This window comes from Anomaloglossus baeobatrachus, chromosome 3 (genome assembly GCF_048569485.1).
Source record: "Anomaloglossus baeobatrachus isolate aAnoBae1 chromosome 3, aAnoBae1.hap1, whole genome shotgun sequence".
Taxonomy (NCBI): domain Eukaryota; kingdom Metazoa; phylum Chordata; class Amphibia; order Anura; family Aromobatidae; genus Anomaloglossus; species Anomaloglossus baeobatrachus.
In genome coordinates this window covers 362,464,698-362,488,058 of record NC_134355.1, presented here as the reverse complement: position 1 = coordinate 362,488,058, position 23,361 = coordinate 362,464,698, and the positions used below count along the sequence as shown (strand labels likewise).

At 44.9% G+C, this 23,361-nt stretch overlaps 1 protein-coding gene across 1 annotated transcript in view; it reads right to left on the bottom strand.

Moving 5' to 3' along the window:
* The window catches only part of LOC142295294 (gamma-aminobutyric acid receptor subunit rho-1-like), a 321,792-nt gene that overhangs the window by 19,400 nt on the left and 279,031 nt on the right, over positions 1-23,361 (bottom strand). Inside the window, exons 6-7 of the mRNA XM_075338408.1 lie at positions 11,835-11,917; positions 4,106-4,246 (exon numbers count right to left, since the gene is read on the bottom strand). Coding sequence (XP_075194523.1) covers positions 4,106-4,246; positions 11,835-11,917 — 224 coding nt within the window. The remainder of the gene's footprint in view (positions 1-4,105; positions 4,247-11,834; positions 11,918-23,361) is intronic.

Sequence of the window (23,361 nt, the reverse complement as noted above, 5' to 3'; positions counted from 1 at the left end):
TTACTTATATCTAAGGGGTTAAAAAAAATTCACAAGCTTGTCCAAAAAACGTGGCGCATGTTTTGCGCCATTTTCCAAAACCCGTAGCGTTCTCATTTTTCAGGATCTGAGGCTCAGTGATGGCTTATTTTTTGCGTCTCGACCTGACGTTTTTAACGGTAGCATTGTTGCGCAGATGTTACGTTTTAATCACCTGTTATTGCATTTTGCGCAAAATTTGCGGCGACCAAAAAACGTAATTTTGGCGTTTGGAATTTTTTTGCCGCTACGCCGTTTACTTATCAGATTCATTGATTTTATATTTTGATAGATCGGGCATTTCTGAACGTGGCGATACCAAATATGTGTGTATTTTTTATTTTTTTAACCCTTTAATTTTTAATGGGGTGAAAGGGGGGTGATTTGAACTTTTAGGTTTTTTTAAATTTTTTAAAACTTTTTTTTTACTTTTTTTTTTTTATTTTACTAGTCCCCCTAGGGGGCTATAGCGATCAGCAATCCGATCGCTCTGCACTATCTGCAGATCTCAGCTACAGAGCTGAGAACTGCAGATTTGCTGCTTCACTTTCAATGCCGGCTGTATTCCGGCATTGAGAGGAAGTGAGTCATGTTAGCTACAGGCGTCATCACATGACCCTGTGCTATCATGACAACCGCCGAAAGTCACGCGATCATGTCACGTGACTTCCGGTGGGGGCGGGGTAAGTGACTGTCATGGTGGCGCCCATATACATATCGCTGCCAAGATTTTGGCAGCGAAATGTAAGGGGTTAATGGCCGCGGGTGGAAGCGATTCCACCCGCGGCTAGCAGGCACACATGTCCGCTGTTGATAACAGCTGATATGTGCGCGGATCGCGGCCGCCTGCCGGCGGCAGGGGGCGGGGCTTACCGGCACACGATCCATGACGTACCCAGTACGTCATGGGTCATTAAGGGGTTAAACTCTATCTTCAGGATAAAGGAGAAACAGGAGTCCTGAAAGTGTTATTATGGCCTCCAGAGAGTCCTGATCTCAACATTATTGAGTCTATGTGGGATTACATGAAGAGACAGAACTGAAGGATTTCCACTAGCCTACATCCACAGATATGTGATAAGTTTTCCAATATGTTTGGAACATTTCTTAAAATTGTACCTAAAATAATTTTGAAGATTAATTGATAAAAATAAACTATAACACTTCTAGTTTTGAAAGCATTTTTACTTTGCAGCATTTTTACAGAACCACATTAATCTTTTATGCAGTACTATATAATAAAAAATAAAAATGAACTTCTTTTTAGACAGGAAAAAAAATGACCCAGATACATGTAGTGTATGCACAATGCTTTGCCTTGGAAACAGGGTCAGGGTGAGAGCTTTTCTTCAGTGCTTCAATTAGTAAGCTTAGTGCTATTCCTTGAATATGTAACTAAATCAGGAGTACCATGTTTCCCTGAAAATAAGACTCGGTCTTTGTGATGGTGTGATGTGGTGCATTGGGTATCATTTGCTCTATGTTCATATTTTTACTGATGTTAGGAGTGTTGCCTTGTTGCTCTGTGCATTCCCTGTCTTGTCCAGAGCCTTAATCACATCACAGAAGTTCCAATAATTGAATTATCTCAGTTACTATCTGCAACCTGGATGTATCCATGACTCTTAATAAACACCTGACTGTCCATTCGTGACTTCTCTGCTCTCCAAATGCTGAAAATCACCCTCTGTAGTGCCTTGATCGTTGAGGTTCCGTTCCTAGGTCTGTGAGGCCTATCCAACTTGTCTGCCTACCCTTGTATATAAGGAGAGGGTCTGAGAATAACAAGGAGGGCAGTAAGATTTTTACTTTGTGGGATGCTGATGCTAAGGCCAGCACTCCTGAGATACTTGGAGAAACCCTGATTACTCAGAAAAAATCTACTGGAGGAGCCTATACAAAGAATAGTATCTGGAGCCGCACTGCCACATTGATCTCTAACTAGAGGATTGTAACTCATCTCCCGGGGCATTTATCTTGTTACTGGACTATATCTATGTTCCTGGACTATTTTAGTCTCTGTGTGGTGTATTGTTTTATGGACCTTTTGGTTTACATGTAATAAAGGTTCTTTAGACTGTTCACCCATCTCTCACTCTGTTTATTGTGTGATTCCGGAGAAGGACCCAGTGACAATCTTATATAAATTTTTGCTTCAAAACAGGCATTAGGGGTGGGCTTATTTTCAGAAGATGTCTTATTTTTCCACAAATTTACAAATAACCTCAATCCCTATTAAAAATATATGTTTTATTAATAATTGGTTAAAATTCCAAGGACACACAAACACAAAAATACCAGAAGCAGGTAACCTCTATATGGGAGTCGGCAATGTATATATATCTCGTGGAAGGGGGGGGGGCAAACCCTAGTATCCCTCAAAGGACTAGATGTCCCTACCTGTCAACCTAGGGTATGACGCCTTAAGTTTCCGGGCGCCCCCGTTCCACGACGGCTTTCCCTCTTTCTCCTTACGCTAAAACCAGGGACAGTGCTCAAATAAAGGTAGATAAGGGGAAGTAAGATTGCCGCTCCCAAAATTTAAGTGGGGTTTGGTACACCAATATGTATTCAAGGCCTGATTACTGGCAATATGATATACAACCATAGGAGGTGTATTTAAGAAAACGAAATAACTGCAAACATTAGCCCATGTAATAATCCCTTATACCAAAAACATTCCAAAAGGGAGCTACCATGGTCCCTCTACAATCAGACCAAGACCATTTGTTTTGCAGAGTTTACAGTACCACACATAAATGGTGCCTTACTGGGATACAGTCAGTCCCAAGTAAGCCATATAGCCTATAGCCATGGACTACCACCATACAGGATCTGCTGCTGTCTCCCCAAGCCTCCTGAGGAACCTTTAATGGGAAAGGAGAAACGCGTAGAGGCAAGGCAGGGATGAGGACCTGCTTTTTTCAGGGAAGTAAAATTATCCTTATATTCCCTTTAGTGTCTTTTATATTTAGTTGGGACTGATTGTATCCCAGTAAGGCACCATTTATGTGTGGTACTGTAAACTCTGCAAAACAAATGGTCTTGGTCTGATTGTAGAGGGACCATGGTAGCTCCCTTTTGGAATGTTTTTGGTATAAGGGATTATTACATGGGCTAATGTTTGCAGGTATTTCGTTTTCTTAAATATCACCTCCTATGGTTGTACCCATGTTTGGCAATTTTTAATCTTGTGTTGTAGCCTTAGTAGCCAAAAACAGTGTGCCCATGTGAGGTCAGACCAAATGTACATTGTAGAAATTGTAAAGCGAATTAATACTCCTATGTACTGTTTCCCCAAAAAGAAGCCCTAGCATGATTTTTCAGGATTTTTAAGGATTCTCAAAATATGAGCCCTACTCCAAAAATATGTCCTAGCTACAATTCATGAAAAGTTAATTTAAATAATGTCCAGACAACTATACATGTAAATTCAATTGGAAATAGATTGCCGCATGACAGATAGACCCTTCACCAAGGAAAGCAGACATCCTCAAAACAATGACACTCAAAGACACCTTAAGACCCAAAACAATACTGGTTGGTAAGTGCAAGGCTATTGCACACAGATCGGGTAGTGGTGCTAGTATAACTAACTTAACTAAATTAACTTTTCATGAACTGTAGCTAGGACATATTTTTGGAGTAGGGCTCATATTTTGAGAATGCTTAAAAATCCTGAAAAATCATGCTAGGGCTTCTTTTTGGGGAAACAGTACATAGGAGTATTAATTCGCTTTACAATTTCTACAATGTACATTTGGTCTGACCTCACATGGGCACACTGTTTTTGGCTACTAAGGCTACAACCCAAGATTAAAAATTGCCCAACATGGGTAAAATAGTGGCCAGAAGCTTTATTTAATTATGTATAATTTATATATGCTATTTTACACTCCATATGTATGCTAAAATCCTTAACCGTCTTTACAAATGTATCCCAGTGTTCCTGAGCTGCAAAGTATAGCAAATCGCAAGTGACGGTTATGTTGTGAAGGTTACATATGTTCTCTCATCATTAACAATTTACAGTATAAATTCAAGAAATTATTTTAATTAATTAATCTAATTGTTACTAAACTATTACCTGTGCTACTATAAAAGGCGAGTCGTGTTGTGGTGTGAAACTCCTGGATAAGGAATTGTGATAGAGAAATCCGTTCATCTGTTTTTAAGGATTCATTTCCATTCTTCCAGTAAAGCATTAGGTCATCTTCTGTGTAGGCATCTAAGAATACAAGAGTTATTTTTTCACAGTTCAATATGTAGTCTGTCTTTAAAATGCTCAAGATATTTTCCCAGAATGCGGGGGTTATACAGTAAAATAAAATAAAAATCTAAAGTAAAATTGTCTCACTTCACAATAAAGTTTAACTGTTTTCTCTTGATCGATTAAAAAAACAGAACAGATGATAATGTAGACTTTCAATTTTAATGCATTGCTCTGTTAACTTCAATGGTAGCAATCAGAGTTGGCGCCAATCGATTTGCAGGACCAAGTACAGCAGTCATGTCAGTAATATGTGTGCTGCCCAGGAGTCCTGAGACCAACCACTTAGCTGAAGGCATCCCCGCCTCTTCTTGTAATGGGCTGGTGCACTTTCATCATTGCGGCGTTACAAATGTGATGCCATGCCAGGCTGGCAAATGAAAGAAGGAGCCATGGATGCCTTCAGATAGGTAAGAGGTGGCTCTTAGGGCTCCCATCCATCGGTCACAGATTACTGATGTGGCCAACGGGGTCCTGAGAATCTATCTGCACCAACTCTACTAACAATACAAGAAAATTATTTTTCATTTGCAGATATGTTATGAAGAATATGAAAGCAGGAAAAGATTCTGACTGTAAGAATGGAAGTTAATAGATGGAAACCGGTGGCATTTGCCATTTTAATAATTTACAACTTTGGTCATGTCTATATTTGATTAAACAATGGAATGAAATAGTGTAGAGAAAGATACAAACAATACACATTATAGACTGAGTTTATTTTTGTATTTTGAATTTTTAGTATAATTTGAAGATTCAGACATATGCATTTGAATTTCTACTTCAATTTTATTGGAACAATATCCATCAGTCCCCATTTAACCAATGGGGCCCAAAAGAAAGGACTTTTCTCCTGCACAGAATAGGGTAATTAAATACACTCTTCTATGCAGTGGCATCTAGTATGAATATAGCACCAATTCAGAACCAGTAGGTATTAGAAAAGAATTCCAACATGTACAATTGGTATAGATATAGCAACATGTGATATTAAAACTTAACCTTTAATTGGGTTGTTTAAAATAGATATACAAACTGTGATCCAAACACCATTAAAACCTGGAAATGATGGGACCAATGTGTACTGTGTGTATCTATGGCACCATCATTTACAGAAAAGGGGGGGAACGGGTAACGTTCACCTAAATGAACAACACCGGAGACGTGCTGAGTTTTGCAACACACAAATAGCTGATGTGGTATCACTGATTAGACGGATGCTGTGTAAGTGCAGCCTTCAAAGATGAGTGTATAGACAAGAAGTAGCATGCCACTCAACAGACAGAATATTGTCACTCAGCGTCATCAACACCAGACCAAAAAGTAATGTGAATGTCCCACTATAGAGCTAAACTAGTGTGATACGCTCCAACAGGGGACAACCAAACTCATGCACCATGACAAACAATGCCCAAGAAATAATGACCTCATAATACATATACCCTGCTCAATACCGACAGCGGCAGGGGGTCAGGGACAATAGGATGTCATATACAGTGTAATATTAGAACCACTTGAAGTGGAACCATCTCACCCAGTCCTTTTGTCGGTATATGCAATATAACAATATATGCGGGATATCCAAGATTTCCGTGAGAACAAGGCATATCTCTTTTTGACCAACAAGACTCTCCAACCTCAACAACATTTTGATATTTCCTCCACCGATACTGAGGTATCTGATTGTGAACAAGGTGGTGGGGGATTTAATCAGCGTGGCAGAAATCGGAATAGAGGGAGAGGTCGAGGACAGAGGGGGAGAGGCAGATCTCAACCTTTGCATAGTGCCCCTTTTTTAGACAGTGTCTACCCCCTGAGGAATCGACTGGGTGCAGCGAGAAGCCAGGAGCAAGCGTAGGCCCTAAAGTTATTAACCTGTCGTCCCGTCCTCTCAGTGTAACTGAGACGGCGGTTCTGGAAAGGGGACTCTCCTTCGTCCCCACAACAGACTTTGACCTCTTTTCCTGTATTAAGGACTTAAACTTATTCGCACGTAAGTTGAAGTGGAGAAAATTCTTCAATACAAAAGACAACAAACTTAGCGAAGAGTTGGGTATCCCTCCCGACATGCTGCCCGACGTGAGATTATTGGATAGTCTTTCTGATATGAACCCTAACCTTTCTGGACAAGGCCCTTTTTCCGGGTTCAGAAAGAAAAGCACTAAAATGCCACCGGTGCAGAACGACATGTCGACAATAGACATCTTCGTGAATCTGGTATCCAGAGATTTAAAGCAAATGAGTGAACATAATGTTTTTACACACTACAACTGCACCAAAGAAGAGATCGTGGCCATTCGTGCCTTGGAACAGGACCGCCACGTTGTCATAAAACCCTCCGACAAGGGTGGCAACGTGGTCGTCCTGGACCCGGCACAATATCTTGGAATGTGCCATGAACTTCTTTCAGATAGAGAAGGGTATGCTATTCTGAAAGATAATCCTACTGCTTCCCTGTTGTCCGATTTGAAAAACCTATTGGATAGGGGTCTTGCCGAAAAGGTGATTGATAAAAAGGAGCATGAGTTTCTACTACCAGACCATCCCATCATGGCAACTTTCTACGGCCTACCCAAGGTCCATAAGGGACTTAGTCCATTGAAGGGTAGGCCCATTGTTTCCGGGATCGGTGGGATATGTCATAACCTTGGCTCATACGTGAACGTGATCTTGAGACCCTTTGTGGAATCCCTCCCTTCCTATACGAGGGACACCACTGACCTTCTCTTGAAACTAGACGGTATCTCTGTGGGTGAGGACAGAATGTTGGTCAGCATCGATGTTGAGGCACTCTACTCCTCTATTCCCCATCATATGGGGCTTAGGGCAGTGGGACATTACCTCTCTATGAGAGGCTGCCAATACCATCTTCACAACAAATTCGTGCTGCAAGCACTAGAATTCTGTTTGAGGAATAACGTCTTCACTTTCAATGGGAGGTTCTATCACCAGCTCAGGGGCACCGCGATGGGGAGCCCCTGTGCTCCCTCGTACGCTAATTTGCTCCTGGGCTGGTGGGAGGAGACTATTGTCTTCTCCGAGGAGGGTGATGGTGGACCAACATCTGACCGGATCGATCTTTGGGCGCGCTATATTGATGATATATTCGTCATATGGCGCGGTACCCGAGACGATCTGGTGATATTCATAAACCAACTGAATGACAACGAGATAGGTCTCCGCTTTACGTTTGAGGCGGACCCTGTTTCGTTGCCATTCTTGGATGTCCGCATCAGGAAAACAGAGGATGGTTCCTTAAGCACGTCCACCTATAGGAAGCCGACCGCCACCAATTCCCTCCTGAGGTGGGATAGTAACCATCCGGCCCCCCTCAGGAGAGGTATCCCCAAGGGGCAATATTACAGGATTCGTCGAAACTGCTCTGAGGATACTTCGTTTATGACGCAAGCGAATGACCTCAGGATGCGTTTCCTGGATCGAGGTTACCCCCAAAAAGTGCTGAGTCAGGCTTTCAAAGAGGCAAGGTCTAAAAATAGATCTGACTTACTAAAAACCTCTAAGAAGGAGGTAGGTGAGCCAATCACTCGATTCATTACCACCTTTTCTAACGGTGCCAATCTTGTCAGAAACATCTTTGAAAAACATTGGGCAATCTTGACAATGGACAGTGACCTGGAAACATCAGTAGGTCCCCATCCTCAGGTCACCTATCGAAGGGGGAGATCTTTAGGGGATAGACTGGTCCATAGTCATTTTATGGCACCTAAGCAAGAAACGTGGCTCAAGTCTAATTTGAAAGGGTGCCACAGATGTGGCGATTGTGTATCATGCTCTTCTATCTCACCTGGCAAGACCTTTGTATCAAACGTGACACGGGAATCTTTCAATATCCGGGATTTCATAAATTGCCGGACTAAGGGCATCATATATAAGGCAACGTGCATATGCGGACTTGAGTATGTCGGTAAGACAAGGAGAGAGTTCCGTAGACGCATTGGAGACCACATGGGAGACATTGAACATGACAGGGATACTTCCCTTGCACGTCATGTCAATGTCTCTCATGGGGGTAAAAAGGATGCCATTAAATTTATCGGCATTGAGAAAGTCGAAAAGCCAATCAGAGGGGGAGATTGGGACCGGTTGATCCTGCAAAAAGAGGCAAGGTGGATCTTCCGGCTCAATACGATCTCCCCGGCTGGTTTGAACGAACAGCTCAATTATGGATGCTTCATCTAAATTTCGCCCTCATCTGCCCCCGTTTCTCTGTTGTTCCCCTGTTTGTATCTCTAGCTAATATCAACTGAATTCCCTTATCAGATCACACGTGATCTTGATATCCTGTTGGGATTTAATATACACATGATTGTCTACACAATCTTTTTATATATCACTCTTTATCTCACTAACATGAGTACAGTGATCCCCTTGTCCCCCTCCCCCGTTCTCCATCCTCCCCTTTCTCATACCTTATTTTGGTTACCCATACGAATTTGGCATTATTGTACTGGTTTGATGTCACAGGATGGGATTGTTTATCCATTAACATGTGATTGGATTTCTGAGTCTAACTTTTCTATCACATGCATCTTTATGTCCTTCCGGACGCATCACCATGAGTATATGCCACATGGGTGACCTGTATGTTTATAGGTTGAACGGACAGGATGAGTACAACGAAAATGGAACCAAACTCCCCCAAACCCCCCCCCCCTTTTTTTTCATCAAGGTGTCTGAGGTGCGAATATGCATTTCATTTTCCCCTTATGATATAGGAGTATTGCAATCTGTCTTAGTATCCCGTAATGTGTATCCATACGGGTTTTTCCCAACCATTTAATGCGGCCTACAGTGCTAATAATGCGCGCTCTATTTTGCGATCTAATACGCACTGTCAAACATGTAGTTTCGTGCTTTATCTGTCCGGCCGCTATCACGTGATGAGCACCTTGTGCGTCACGAAGTGGGCCGGGAGACCGATATCCTGTAGACGCCCCCTTCCTCTGTTTGTGACGTCACCGGCCGCGTGACTGATCATGTGACCGGCGAACCAGGAAGTCCTGCGTTCCACAGGCCGCCGCATATTGATGACGAGCGGTCGGGTTCTGCATGACGCGACCGATCTCTATTGGTCCTCACATTTCCGATCACGTGACTACTCACGTGATCGGACTACCAGGAAGTACAGCGTCCTTCAACTGGATTACCAAATGAGAGGGAAATAAACGTGTGTCCTTTCTGGTAAGAGCTATGTCGCTTTATACTTAACGGATTGCATCTTGCTGCATTTTATTTTGGTTAGCGATCATTATATCGCCCTCACGATTTGGGGTTGATTTGTTATATATCATCCAGGTTTTCATTATTGCCGCCGCATCATTTACATAATCATGCTGGGCGGTTCCTTCAATTTGGGGAAGGGAGGTGGGACCAAGGTCCCCTTTAATTACCTCAGTACATCGTACACCTTCAATGATACCAGGCCACATAGGTTTGAGCTCCAAGTCAGAGCCAAAACCACGATTTTCAGGTGTTCCAAGCCTCCCCTGATGAGCAGTTGTTGTGAAACGCGTCGGGAGTCACCTGCTTGATGGTTATTAGGGTCAGCCACAACAGGGCCAGCTGTGGACTGCCCTTGTAAGGGCGGGAGTTATTGTGGATTATCTAAGGGTCAGTGGTATCCTAGATAGGGCCAGTGACCAAGCCACTGCTCCCCCCGTGCCGGTATTTGGACTAAGCAGCACTGGAGAAGGACGACACCTCACCGACAAAAGGACTGGGTGAGATGGTTCCACTTCAAGTGGTTCTAATATTACACTGTATATGACATCCTATTGTCCCTGACCCCCTGCCGCTGTCGGTATTGAGCAGGGTATATGTATTATGAGGTCATTATTTCTTGGGCATTGTTTGTCATGGTGCATGAGTTTGGTTGTCCCCTGTTGGAGCGTATCACACTAGTTTAGCTCTATAGTGGGACATTCACATTACTTTTTGGTCTGGTGTTGATGACGCTGAGTGACAATATTCTGTCTGTTGAGTGGCATGCTACTTCTTGTCTATACACTCATCTTTGAAGGCTGCACTTACACAGCATCCGTCTAATCAGTGATACCACATCAGCTATTTGTGTGTTGCAAAACTCAGCACGTCTCCGGTGTTGTTCATTTAGGTGAACGTTACCCGTTCCCCCCCTTTTCTGTAAATGATGGTGCCATAGATACACACAGTACACATTGGTCCCATCATTTCCAGGTTTTAATGGTGTTTGGATCACAGTTTGTATATCTATTTTAAACAACCCAATTAAAGGTTAAGTTTTAATATCACATGTTGCTATATCTATAGTGGCATCTAGTAAAAAGAAACATATTATGTATAGTATGCATTTTGTAATATGTAACCCTAGGGGTGGCACCTGCTACTGCATGTATATACAGTGGCCTATGGTGAAAGTATCCATCAGGTCAGGGTTGTAAAAAGGAATTATTGAGCCACATGGCAAAAGTCTGAATTGTACCCCCTGTTCCCCCCTCCTCCTGTTGGGGAAGCAACGGTGGGTGCAGTGACAGAAGAATTTGCCCAGAAACATCAGAAGACTAGTCTGGCAAATAAGCACAGATTTTCTCTGCGTATTTTCCAGCTCAATCTGCTGTCATTTCTGTCCACAAGGAATTGGGATGCAGATGCCAGACAAGGGGAAGGGCAGTTTGGCACTAGCTTACCCCCAATCCACAGGTCAGTAATGTTACTCAAGTATATGCACTTGTATTAAACAATAGTAACATTATTGCATTACCGGAACAAAGATCTAAAGGGTCATGGATGCAGATTTAAAGACTTGGGGGATGCGATAGTTTCCCTTTCAGGGAAACCTGTCAAGTGTAAAAATGCTATTAAACTGCATATATGGGGTTAATCTGAAGGTTAAAAGCATTTGAATCCTGCCCAACGCCTGCACATTAAATCCCGCTGCCCAGAGGAAATTAACTTTATTCCTCCTGGCAGCAACTCAATTTCAGTCATGGGTACAGCCTCAGCGCGGGTTCAGTCACTGCTATGTAAATGGAGAGCGGCAGCTGTAACCGTGCCCCCGAAATGACTGACAGCTGGTTCTAATGCTGGCCAACTGTCACGTACTGCGGGGTGTGTGGTTACAGGTGCCGCTCTCCAAACAAAGAGCGGTGACTCAAATTGAGCTGACGCCGCCAACCTGAATGCTGCCAGGAGGAATAAAGTTATTTTACTCCCGGCAGTGGGGTTTAATGTGCAGGCACCAGGCAGGATTCAAATGCTATTAACCTGCAGATTAACCGCATATCTGCAGGTTAATAGCATTTCTACACTTGACAGGTTCCCTTTAATTTCCTTAAATATTTTATTGTGAAACAGTCATTTACCAGAAAATGTGTTTTGTCAAAACATTTCTCTGTCATTTCCCATGTGGATTTTTTCTGTTACCTGTATTGATTATAAAGCACTGCTGGCAAATCCTCATGTAATAATCTACACTTCAAAAGAAACAAAAATTGTACAAGATACTTTTGCTAAGGGATATGACAAAATAATAAAATATAATGCTTACAGCTTTCAATCTCCAAAGAACAGGACTGCGTGTCAAGGGGAAATCGACTGAAGTCCATATTACACATGGCTGTTACGGTCACCCTAAAGGGAAACAATACACTTTAATATGCTCAAAAAATTACAAAATTATAATTGCATCAAACTCTATAGATTTCTAAAGCATGAGGATTAAAGGGGTTTTCTAGCCATGTAATATTGATACCTGTCTTGCCCACCAATCAACTGTTATTAGAACAGATCTGTTATACTGTTTAGTGATACTGCCGGATACTGAAGATCAGCTCCTATTCTTTAGCAGCAGTTGTTCTGCAGCACCCAGCAGTGGTCACTACACATTAAACAAAGCTGTGCCATTCAATCCCATTCATTGTTTATATCTAGCCACCATTAGAGCTAATAACAGTGGATCAATGAGGGTGCAAGGAATATGATCCATACCGTGTGTGGGGTGTACTCACTTTTTATATTGTATGTATATCTATCTATCTAATATATAAAGCTGAATGTGTGTATGTGTGTATGTGTGTGTGTGTATGTCCAGGATTGGCATCTGCACCGTCGCAGCTACAGCCACAAAATTTTGCACACTCACACTTCTGGGCCCCGAGATCATCATAGGCTATACACTCTTTACATTTATTCACCAAAAAACCTGCCTCCATTAAAGCGAATGGAGCTAGGAGCCACAGTGCAGCCAGAACTTCAGAAGAATGCGCAGCCATGCCCTTATATGGAATGTTGGCATGGCACAATGCAGCCAGGGAAAGAGACAGACACAGACAGGGAAAGAGACAGACACAGACAGGGTAAGAAACAGACATAGACAGGGTAAGAGACAGACACAAAGAGACAGACACAGACAAAGAGACAGACTGACAGGGAAAGAGACAGACAGGGAAAGAGAGGCAAAGTGACAGACAGGGAAAGTGACAGACAGGGAAAGTGACAGAGATAGATAGACAGGGAAAGAGATAGATTGAGACAGACGGAGAGACAGACAGGGCAAGAGATAGAGAGAGAGAGAGACAGAGAGATATATACAGAGGGGGAGACAGACAGAGAATGAGAGAGAAACAGAGAGAGAGAGTTACTATCCCGGGCAGCGCCGGGTGCTATGTTGTGAGGCGAAATTTTAACCCCGCGCATTCCAATTTACCAATCAATTTTGCCCCTATCTACATAATGGGGAAAAAGTGAAATGAAAAGCGTTGGGGGCAAATTGACAGCTGCCAGATGTGAACAAGGGGGACTTAAAGAATGAGAGCGATGGCGCAAAAGAGTATATACCGTACAGTTGCTAAGGTGGGCCCCGACATGGGATACTCACCACACTCGGGGATATTAACACACACACACAAAATGTGCCACACACTATCACGTACTTGAACACATATACCACCCTCAGGACACATCTCACCACACATACACCAACCTCGCCACATAATCGCCCTAAACACACACAAGTCTGGTATTATCCTTCAAAAATAAAAATCTGATTAATAAGCAGCCAAACTACAAGAACAACAAATGTACCACATAGGAAATACGGCAGCTGTCAGTCACATGACCTGCCTATTTTGTGTATGTGTGAGCTAATATATACTGTCGGGGGGAGGGCTTTCTGTTGCCTGGAGATTTATCAGGCTGCCAATAACAACCAATCACAGCTTAGCTTCTATTTTGCTACAGTTAATTAATCTGAGCTCTGATTGGTTAATATAGGCAACAATTTAATATTTACATTTCTATCTATTTGTTTTGTGGTTTTTGGGTGCAGAATACATTTTTGTTAATACATTCTATTTTGTTAACAACAGTTATTAACCCGGGCGAAGCCGGGTAGTACAGCTAGTTTATATATATATTCAGCAGTTTTTCCCCCACCAAAGCTTGGGGAGAGAAGATTTTTCCATGACCACAGGATTGTCCAGTCAATATCAGAAGGACATTTGTCCATCTGCTGAAAATTGGAATAACCAGTTATTCTATTATATCATAGCTAGAGTTGAGCGCGGTTCGCGGTTTGAGGTTCTCCAGTTCTAGGCTCGAGTGATTTTGGGGCCTGTTCTAGATCGAACTAGAACTCGAGCTTTTTGCAAAAGCTCGATAGTTCTAGAAACGTTCGAGAACGGTTCTAGCAGCAAAAAACCAGCTAATTCCTAGCTTGGTTTCCGCTGTAATAGTGTAAGTCACTCTGTGAATCACACTATTATGACATTTCAGTGTATAGTGTGCGGGAACAGCGCCTTCAGATCACTGCTGTTTCTATAATGGCGATCGCCATTTATTTTTTTTTCCCTTGTCTTCCTTCCCTAAGCGCGCGCGTGTAGTGGGGCGGGCCAGCATGTCAGCCAATCCCAGACACACACAGCTAAGTGGACTTTTAGCCAGAGAAGCAACGGCATGTGTGATAGGATGTCCATGTCACATGTCCCTGCATTATAAAACCGGACATTTTCCTCCAGGACGCCATTATCTCTTCTGCGTCTTTGGTGTCAGACATCACTGTCGCAGCTCCGTCCTCCTGAGTCCTATCGCCGATACAGCTGTATGCGCTGCATACACAGCGTTAGACAGCTTAGGGAGAGCACTTTCTAGCAGTCCTTTTAAGGGCTCAAAACGGTAGGGTCAGAGCCATAGGTGACAGGTCCTGAAAACAGAGACAGCGTCTGTGTAGCCAAGGTCAAGGATTTCGTCGCTGCATTTCACCATTAGGAGGGAATAGAAAGGCAGGCTTCCATTCCTCTACCCAGAGCCCCACAATCCTGGCACTGTACCCTCCTGTCCTCTGCACACTCCAACTTTTTTTAACTAAGCCATTATGCTAGCAAACACTCAGTGTACCTAGTGGCATCCTAAACGTGACTATTGGACTTTTGTGTAGTCACAGTAGTGCAAAGATATTTGCAGCACGTCTGCCTGCATTGCACACTCCAACTCTTTTTAACTAAGCCATTATACTAGCAAACACTCAGTGTACCTAGTGGCATCCTAAACGTGGCTATTGTACTTTTGTCTATTCACACTATTGTAAAGATATTTGCAGCACCTCTGCCTGCATTGCACACTCCAACTTTTTTTAACTAAGCCATTATACTAGCAAACAGTCAGTGTACCTAGTGGCATCCTAAACGTGGCTATTGTACTTTTGTCTATTCACACTATTGTAAAGATATTTGCAGCACGTCTGCCTGCATTGCACACTCCAACTTTTTTTAACTAAGCCATTATACTAGCAAACAGTCAGTGTACCTAGTGGCATCCTAAACGTGGCTATTGTACTTTTGTCTATTCACACTATTGTAAAGATATTTGCAGCACGTCTGCCTGCATTGCACACTCCAACTTTTTTTAACTAAGCCATTATACTAGCAAACAGTCAGTGTACCTAGTGGCATCCTAAACGTGGCTATTGTACTTTTGTCTATTCACACTATTGTAAAGATATTTGCAGCACCTCTGCCTGCATTGCACACTCAAACTTTTTTTAACTAAGCCATTATACTAGCAAACAGTCAGTGTACCTAGTGGCATCCTAAACGTGGCTATTGTACTTTTGTCTATTCACACTATTGTAAAGATATTTGCAGCACGTCTGCCTGCATTGCACACGCCAACTTTTTTTAACTAAGCCATTATACTAGCAAACAGTCAGTGTACCTAGTGGCATCCTAAACGTGGCTATTGTACTTTTGTCTATTCACACTATTGTAAAGATATTTGCAGCACCTCTGCCTGCATTGCACACTCCAACTTTTTTTAACTAAGCCATTATACTAGCAAACAGTCAGTGTACCTAGTGGCATACAAGAAGTGGCTGTTGTACTCCATTAGTGCCCCACTGGTGCCAAGCTATTTCTAGCACCTGTGCAGGACACTCTCCTGCTCTGTTTTTAATAAGCTATAATGATAGCAAAAAATACTGCCATTTAGTGGCATCATAGAACTGGCTGTTGTATTCCATTAGTGCCCCACTGGTGCCAAGCTATTTCTAGCACCTGTGCAGGAGACCCTCCTGCTCTGTTTTTAATAAGCTATAATGATAGCAAAAAATACTGCCATTTAGTGGCATCATAGAACTGGCTGTTGTATTCCATTAGTGCCCCACTGGTGCCAAGCTATTTATAGCACCTCTACATGACACCCTCATGCACATTTTGCTACGCTAATGTTATAGCAAATTCAGGGAATTCATTGCTGCATTTGATAATTCAGAGGGATAGAAAGTCAGGCTTCCTTTAGCTTTTCCTTCTGTTCATAGACAGCATCTCCAAGAGCAATTTCCCCTCCACGTCTAAGTGTGGAGAGGCAGCTAGTGCGCATGCGTGTGCCGATTTACCACAGCTGCAGCCTAATTACAGTGTTTCGCCTAGTGAGTATGCTCAGCCTGACTGTGCCATTCCTGACGCTAAGTCTTCATTTCGGGATACAGCGCATGCTCCCACACTAAGTGTGAAAAGCCTCTTTGCACAGGTGCTTGCATTCCGTGCCGGGTCTAAGTCCTGTTTTGTGCCTAGACACCATGCTAAAGCTGATAGTCTTTTTTCAGAGACTGTATTTCATGCTACTGAGCATGCTCAGGCACTTACTGCATCAGAGACTATGTCCGGTAATAAACTCTTTGGCCCTGCCCCTGATGTGGGGGTCCCATATAGACCACAGGGCATCAGGTGTCCTCCCAAATGGCTTGCAGAGGCCCGCCCCTATGACTTGTCACCGCATTATTGATGGTCAGACGATGACTGGTGAGGTGTTTGGGTCATGGCAGCCATGAGGTCATCATTGAAGTTGCGTTTCCAAATAGGACGCTAGTTATGCCACTCATGACGTGTCACTCTACTTTTGTCTCCAGGAGGTGCATTGTGGTTCACCCTGGTTTGGGGCGGACCCAGGTTATAAAAGGGGCTGGAGCCAACAAGGAGGTGCGCAGTCTTCTATTATGCTCCGAAAGAGCACACCTCCATGTGTTGAACCCATTGCGGCTTTAGGCCAGAGGTAGGCAAGGATAGGGTGTCGATGCAGGCCACCACCACAGTTGGTAACGCAGAACGGTTAAGACCAGCTCCTGTCCTACCAGTCCTGCTTGTGCAGCCCAGTGGCATTAACAGGCCTGCTGCTGCTGATGCGCCTGCTGTCCACAGGTGTGCCCCTACGCACACGGTCAGCGTACTCAATGGCCCCTGTGTTGTTAACAGGGAGTTCCTGGGCTGGGTGGGCATGTGGACCCTGTGACGCTAACAGGGCTCCCAGTCTACAGATCCGAATGGCGTCTAACTCGGTTCAGGCTACTATTAGTTTCATAGCCACACAGCTCTGTATCCTCCACCAAACCTTCCAGTTGCCAACCTCTCCTTTTCCAACTGGGAGCACGGTGGACACTGACTGCTGATGGGGATATATACCTTTCTCTTTCTTTTCTTATTAATTTTCGTTATATAGCGGTAACATAGTATATACCACTTTATCCAAATCTGCCAGTCCCACTGTAACAGATGGTGTTTCTTCAGCAAATGTTACTGTTGCTTAACCACCAAATCCACGGACCAAAACTTTTTCCCCTTTCCAACACACCTGTTCCCCTTTCCACCAGCATCTGTCCTTTTTCAACTCATTTTGGTATATGACCAAAAGTGCAACTCTGCAGGGACACCGTACTCAACGCCATCTCAGCACAGCAGCCAGCCCTCGGTCCCTCAGATGTGGACAAGTAAAAGACCATTTCCTCCTATCCATGACAAAGCGTTGAGATTCACTCTGTGCAGCACTGGTGTTTAGTGGAAAAGTAGATCTAAGATTGCGTACCACATTCTGCAGATACTCCTGTATACGTGCGTCCATTTCTATGGCAGGAATTATTTTGCCAAATTTTGTCTTGTACCGGGGATCTAACAGTGTGGCAACCCAGTATTCTGGATTACTTTGAATTCGTACAATCCGAGGGTCATGTTGTAGGTAGTGCAGCAAGAAGGCGCTCATGTGTCTTGTGCATCCAGGAGGACCAAGTCCTTGGTGTGTTGGTGGCAGAGACGTGAGAATCGTGCCTCCTTCTTCTGCCCTCTCCCCACAACCTCGCACAACCGAAATGTGAGCAAGCTCTCACTCATCTGCTGAGTCTTCCATGCCCATCGCCAGTTCGTCCTCCATTTCTTCATGGGCTCCTGCACCTTCCTCAACACTTTTTGCTGATACTATGTGCCCTTGTTAATCCCTCTCCCTCACCATGACTGCCGCATAGGTGCCGCTGACCATCTGGATCTCGTAGATCTTGTTATCCCTTCCGCATATGACTCCTCCTGTACTTCCTCCCCTTCCTCTTGTCCCAACACCTGACTCCGAATAATAATTACAGTGTGCTCCATCCTGTAGATGACCAGAATTGTCACGCTGAGAATGACATTGCCAGTGCTAAACATCTTCGTCGACATTTGTAAACTGTGTAGCAGGGTGCATAGGTCCTTGATCTGACACCACTCCAGCAGCGTGATCTGCACCACCTCTGGATCAAGTTATCCCAGGCTATATGTCATAACGTATTGCAGCAGGGTTCGGCGGTGCTGCCACAAACGCTGCAACATGTGCAGATTCAAATTCCTGCGTGTGGGCACATCGCATTTCAGGCGTTTAACCACCAGACCTAAAGACTTCTGTAGCGACGAAAGTTGTTGAGCTGCTGTGTGCGCACGATGGAAGTGAGCACATAGCGAGCGTGCACGCTGCACAAGGCCATGTAGGCCGTGATGGTGTTTTAAAAATTGCTGGAGAATTAGGTTCAACACGTGAGCCATACAAGGCACGTGTGTCACATTGCCCTGACGATGGCCGGCAGCCAGGTTTGCATCATTGCCGCACACGGCTGTTAAGTCACCAACGGAGTCCGCTCCGTCAATTTGTACTCCGGTCGCCAGGTGACAACGTGTTCCTTTCATGAATAGTGCTGATGATGGGAGAGGAGTCGATGCCAGCGGCGCAGGTGGACGCAGGTTATGCTCACCCACTGGGCTGCATTACCTTGACAGATGCAGAATCTCTGGCTGAATGTAGCTGGTGGGTATCTCACAGATGAAATACCATCATTCAGCTACAACCAATGGGAAGACACCACACCCTTTTTTATGCCCATCCTGTCTGCAGACCACTGCCAGACATAGCTCTGCTTTTACCCCCAGTTCAGTTTTATGATTTTGTGTGCTTGTTACCTGACTACTTTTCCTGCTTGCTGTTTATGTACCTTGTTGGCCGATCCGCATTTCACCTCTGCTTGTTTTCTGATTAAGTCCTGGCCGTCCCATTCTGTTCCTGTTCCTCAATTAATGTTTTGACCCTGCCTGACTACTATTCTCTGGAACTGCAGCCTTCCACAGGTATTAATCACCTTGGGCCCTGTGCAATTCCTAATCCCTGTATAGGGGTTAAAGGGTTTCAGGGTTCTAGGGGTCCTGCTTGGTGAGTGGCTTCCCTCTAGCCTATCATTTACAGCTCATCTGAGTGTGTGGATCAAGCAAGGCGTTATACCGTGCTCTCTGCAGAAGGCCATGTGGGCCAGGATAGTGCTTTAAAAATTGCTGGACAACCAGGTTCAACACGTGAACCACACAAGGCACGTGTGTCACATTGTCACAGCGAAGGGCCACACCCATGTTTGCATCATTGTCGCACCCGGCCTTCCCTGGCTGCTGGTTGAGTGGAGACAACCATTGATGAAACTCGGTCTCCAGAGCTAACCGTCCACAACTTCTCAGCGGTGTGACTCACATTTCCCATACATTTCAAAGTAAAACTTTGACCGCCTGATGGCATTGAGCTCTGCTGCCAGCATAGTAAGGAGGTGTGTGGTAGTCCTTGTGCGCAGTTACAAGGAAGGGTGGCCTGACCACACAGGGTTTGCGCCAAGGTGGAGGACCCACACGAGGTTGAAGAGGCAGAAGCAGTGTATTAACTTCTACATACAGAAGAAGGATTGAAACAACTCGTGGGGACGGCAAGACTTGTACAGCAGACCCTTCTCCATCTCTCCCCACAGTAACCCATTGCCCAGTCAGCGACATCTAACGCCCCTGTCCATGCTTACTGGGCCAATTATCTGTGGTGAAAAGCACCCTGTCACACAGAGTTTCTCAAGGAATCAGTGATGTTTAGTGCGACATGCTGGTGTAGCGCGTGCACGCCTTTGTTGGAGAAGGAGTGGCGCCTGGGCATCGGCTCTTGGGGCACTGCGATGGGGATAAGGTCTCGAAAATCCTCAGGTTAAAAAGGTTGGAAAGGCAGCATTTTGGTAGCCAACAGTTTCCAGATGCTGAAAGTCAACCTCTAAGCCATGTCATGCCCTTCTAAAAGCATGTAAAACACAGCGCGGGGACTCCAACCACAGTCTCCCTCGTTTCCACTAACTGGGCCACACACACCCCACTTGACTGACATCAGTTGATGCCCCTTTTCAAAATGAAAAAGATGCTTTGCATGAAGCACTCTCAAAAATACGTGTGCCTTTCCCGTCCCCTGGCTGACCCAGGGGAAGAAAAGTCCTCTGAGAGCCATGACTTGTTCATCTTGGTTCTTTTAGAAACACAGCGAGGGGACTCCAACCACAGTCTCCCTCGTTGCCACTAACTGGGCCACACACACCCCACTTGACTGGCATCGGTTGAGCCCCCTTTTGAAAAAGAAAAGGATGCTTTGCATGAAGCACTCTCAAAAATACGCGTGCCTTTCCCGTCCCCTGGCTGACCCAGGGGAAGAAAAGTCCTCTGAGAGCCATGATTTGTTCATTTTGGTTCTTTTAGAAACACAGCGAGGGGACTCCAACCACAGTCTCACTCGTTGCCACTAATTGGGCCACACACACCCCACTTGACTGACATCAGTTGATGCCCCTTTTCAAAATGAAAAAGATGCTTTGCATGAAGCACTCTCAAAAATACGCGTGCCTTTCCCGTCCCCTGGCTGACCCAGGGGAAGAAAAGTCCTCTGAGAGCCATGACTTGTTCATCTTGGTTCTTTTAGAAACACAGCGAGGGGACTCCAACCACAGTCTCCCTCGTTGCCACTAATTGGGCCACACACACCCCACTTGACTGACATCAGTTGATGCCCCTTTTCAAAATGAAAAAGATGCTTTGCATGAAGCACTCTCAAAAATACGCGTGCCTTTCCCGTCCCCTGGCTGACCCAGGAGAAGAAAAGTCCTCTGAGAGCCATGACTTGTTCATCTTGGTTCTTTTAGAAACACAGCGAGGGGACTCCAACCACAGTCTCCCTCGTTGCCACTAATTGGGCCACACACACCCCACTTGACTGACATCAGTTGATGCCCCTTTTCAAAATGAAAAAGATGCTTTGCATGAAGCACTCTCAAAAATACGCGTGCCTTTCCCGTCCACTGGCTGACCCAGGGGAAGAAAAGTCCTCTGAGAGCCATGACTTGTTCATCTTGGTTCTTTTAGAAACACAGCGAGGGGACTCCAACCACAGTCTCCCTCGTTGCCACTAACTGGGCCACACACACCCCACTTGACTGGCATCGGTTGAGCCCCCTTTTGAAAAAGAAAAAGATGCTTTGCATGAAGCACTCTCAAAAATACGCGTGCCTTTCCCGTCCCCTGGCTGACCCAGGGGAAGAAAAGTCCTCTGAGAACCATGATTTGTTCATTTTGGTTCTTTTAGAAACACAGCGAGGGGACTCCAACCACAGTCTCACTCGTTGCCACTAATTGGGCCACACACACCCCACTTGACTGACATCAGTTGATGCCCCTTTTCAAAATGAAAAAGATGCTTTGCATGAAGCACTCTCAAAAATACGCGTGCCTTTCCCGTCCCCTGGCTGACCCAGGGGAAGAAAAGTCCTCTGAGAGCCATGACTTGTTCATCTTGGTTCTTTTAGAAACACAGCGAGGGGACTCCAACCACAGTCTCCCTCGTTGCCACTAACTGGGCCACACACACCCCACTTGACTGGCATCGGTTGAGCCCCCTTTTGAAAAAGAAAAAGATGCTTTGCATGAAGCACTCTCAAAAATACGCGTGCCTTTCCCATCCCCTGGCTGACCCAGGGGAAGAAAAGTCCTCTGAGAGCCATGATTTGTTCATTTTGGTTCTTTTAGAAACACAGCGAGGGGACTCCAACCACAGTCTCACTCGTTGCCACTAATTGGGCCACACACACCCCACTTGACTGACATCAGTTGATGCCCCTTTTCAAAATGAAAAAGATGCTTTGCATGAAGCACTCTCAAAAATACGCGTGCCTTTCCCGTCCCCTGGCTGACCCAGGGGAAGAAAAGTCCTCTGAGAGCCATGACTTGTTCATCTTGGTTCTTTTAGAAACACAGCGAGGGGACTCCAACCACAGTCTCCCTCGTTGCCACTAACTGGGCCACACACACCCCACTTGACTGGCATCGGTTGAGCCCCCTTTTGAAAAAGAAAAAGATGCTTTGCATGAAGCACTCTCAAAAATACGCGTGCCTTTCCCGTCCCCTGGCTGACCCAGGGGAAGAAAAGTCCTCTGAGAGCCATGATTTGTTCATTTTGGTTCTTTTAGAAACACAGCGAGGGGACTCCAACCATAGTCTCACTCGTTGCCACTAATTGGGCCACACACACCCCACTTGACTGACATCACTTGATGCCCCTTTTCAAAATGAAAAAGATGCTTTGCATGAAGCACTCTCAAAAATACGCGTGCCTTTCCCGTCCCCTGGCTGACCCAGGGGAAGAAAAGTCCTCTGAGAGCCATGTCCACATTGTCAGTGGACAGACACGTGTGCTTATCTGCCAGCAGACGCCCAGCAGCACTGAAGACAGGTTCCGAGAGAACGCTGGCTGCAGTACACGACAAGATCCCCAAGGCGTACGTGGCAAGCTCAGGCAATTTATCCAGATTGGAAGCCTAAAATGAGCAGGGCTCAAGTTGCACAATAATGGAATCGATGTTTCCTTGCATATACTCATATATCTGTGTGTCCTCCTCTTTTTCCTTGTCCAGCTCTTTTGTTTTCGCATGAGTATATGTCCTTGTCACTTTCCCATGTGTTGTGAGTTGTTTGTCACCTTTTGGACACCTTTGAGGGTGTTTTCTAGGTGTTTTTCTGTGTTTGTGATTGCCTGCCATTGTTTCCTATGCAGTTCGAGTTCGGTTCGTCGAACGTTCTAGTTCTTTTAATCGGTCTTCATATGACATGGTTTGCAGACCCTCTACCATCTTGGTGTAACGCCTGCCTGGATCAACAGACTCAGGTAGGATGTAATGGACAGACTAGAGGGAAGCCCCTCACCAAGCAGGACCCCAGAACCCTGAAACCCTTTAACCCCTATACAGGGATTTGCAATTACACAGGGCCCTGGAGATCTCTACCCGTGGAAGGCTGCAGTCCGATGAGAGTAGTCGTCAGGCAGGGTCAAACAGGAACAGCAGAACAGGGACAGAATCGGCAGGCAAAGGCGTAAACAGAAAACGTAGCAGTTGTCAGATCCGGGTCGGGCAGCGAGGTACAAAACAGCAGGCAGAAGGGTAGTCAACAACAAGC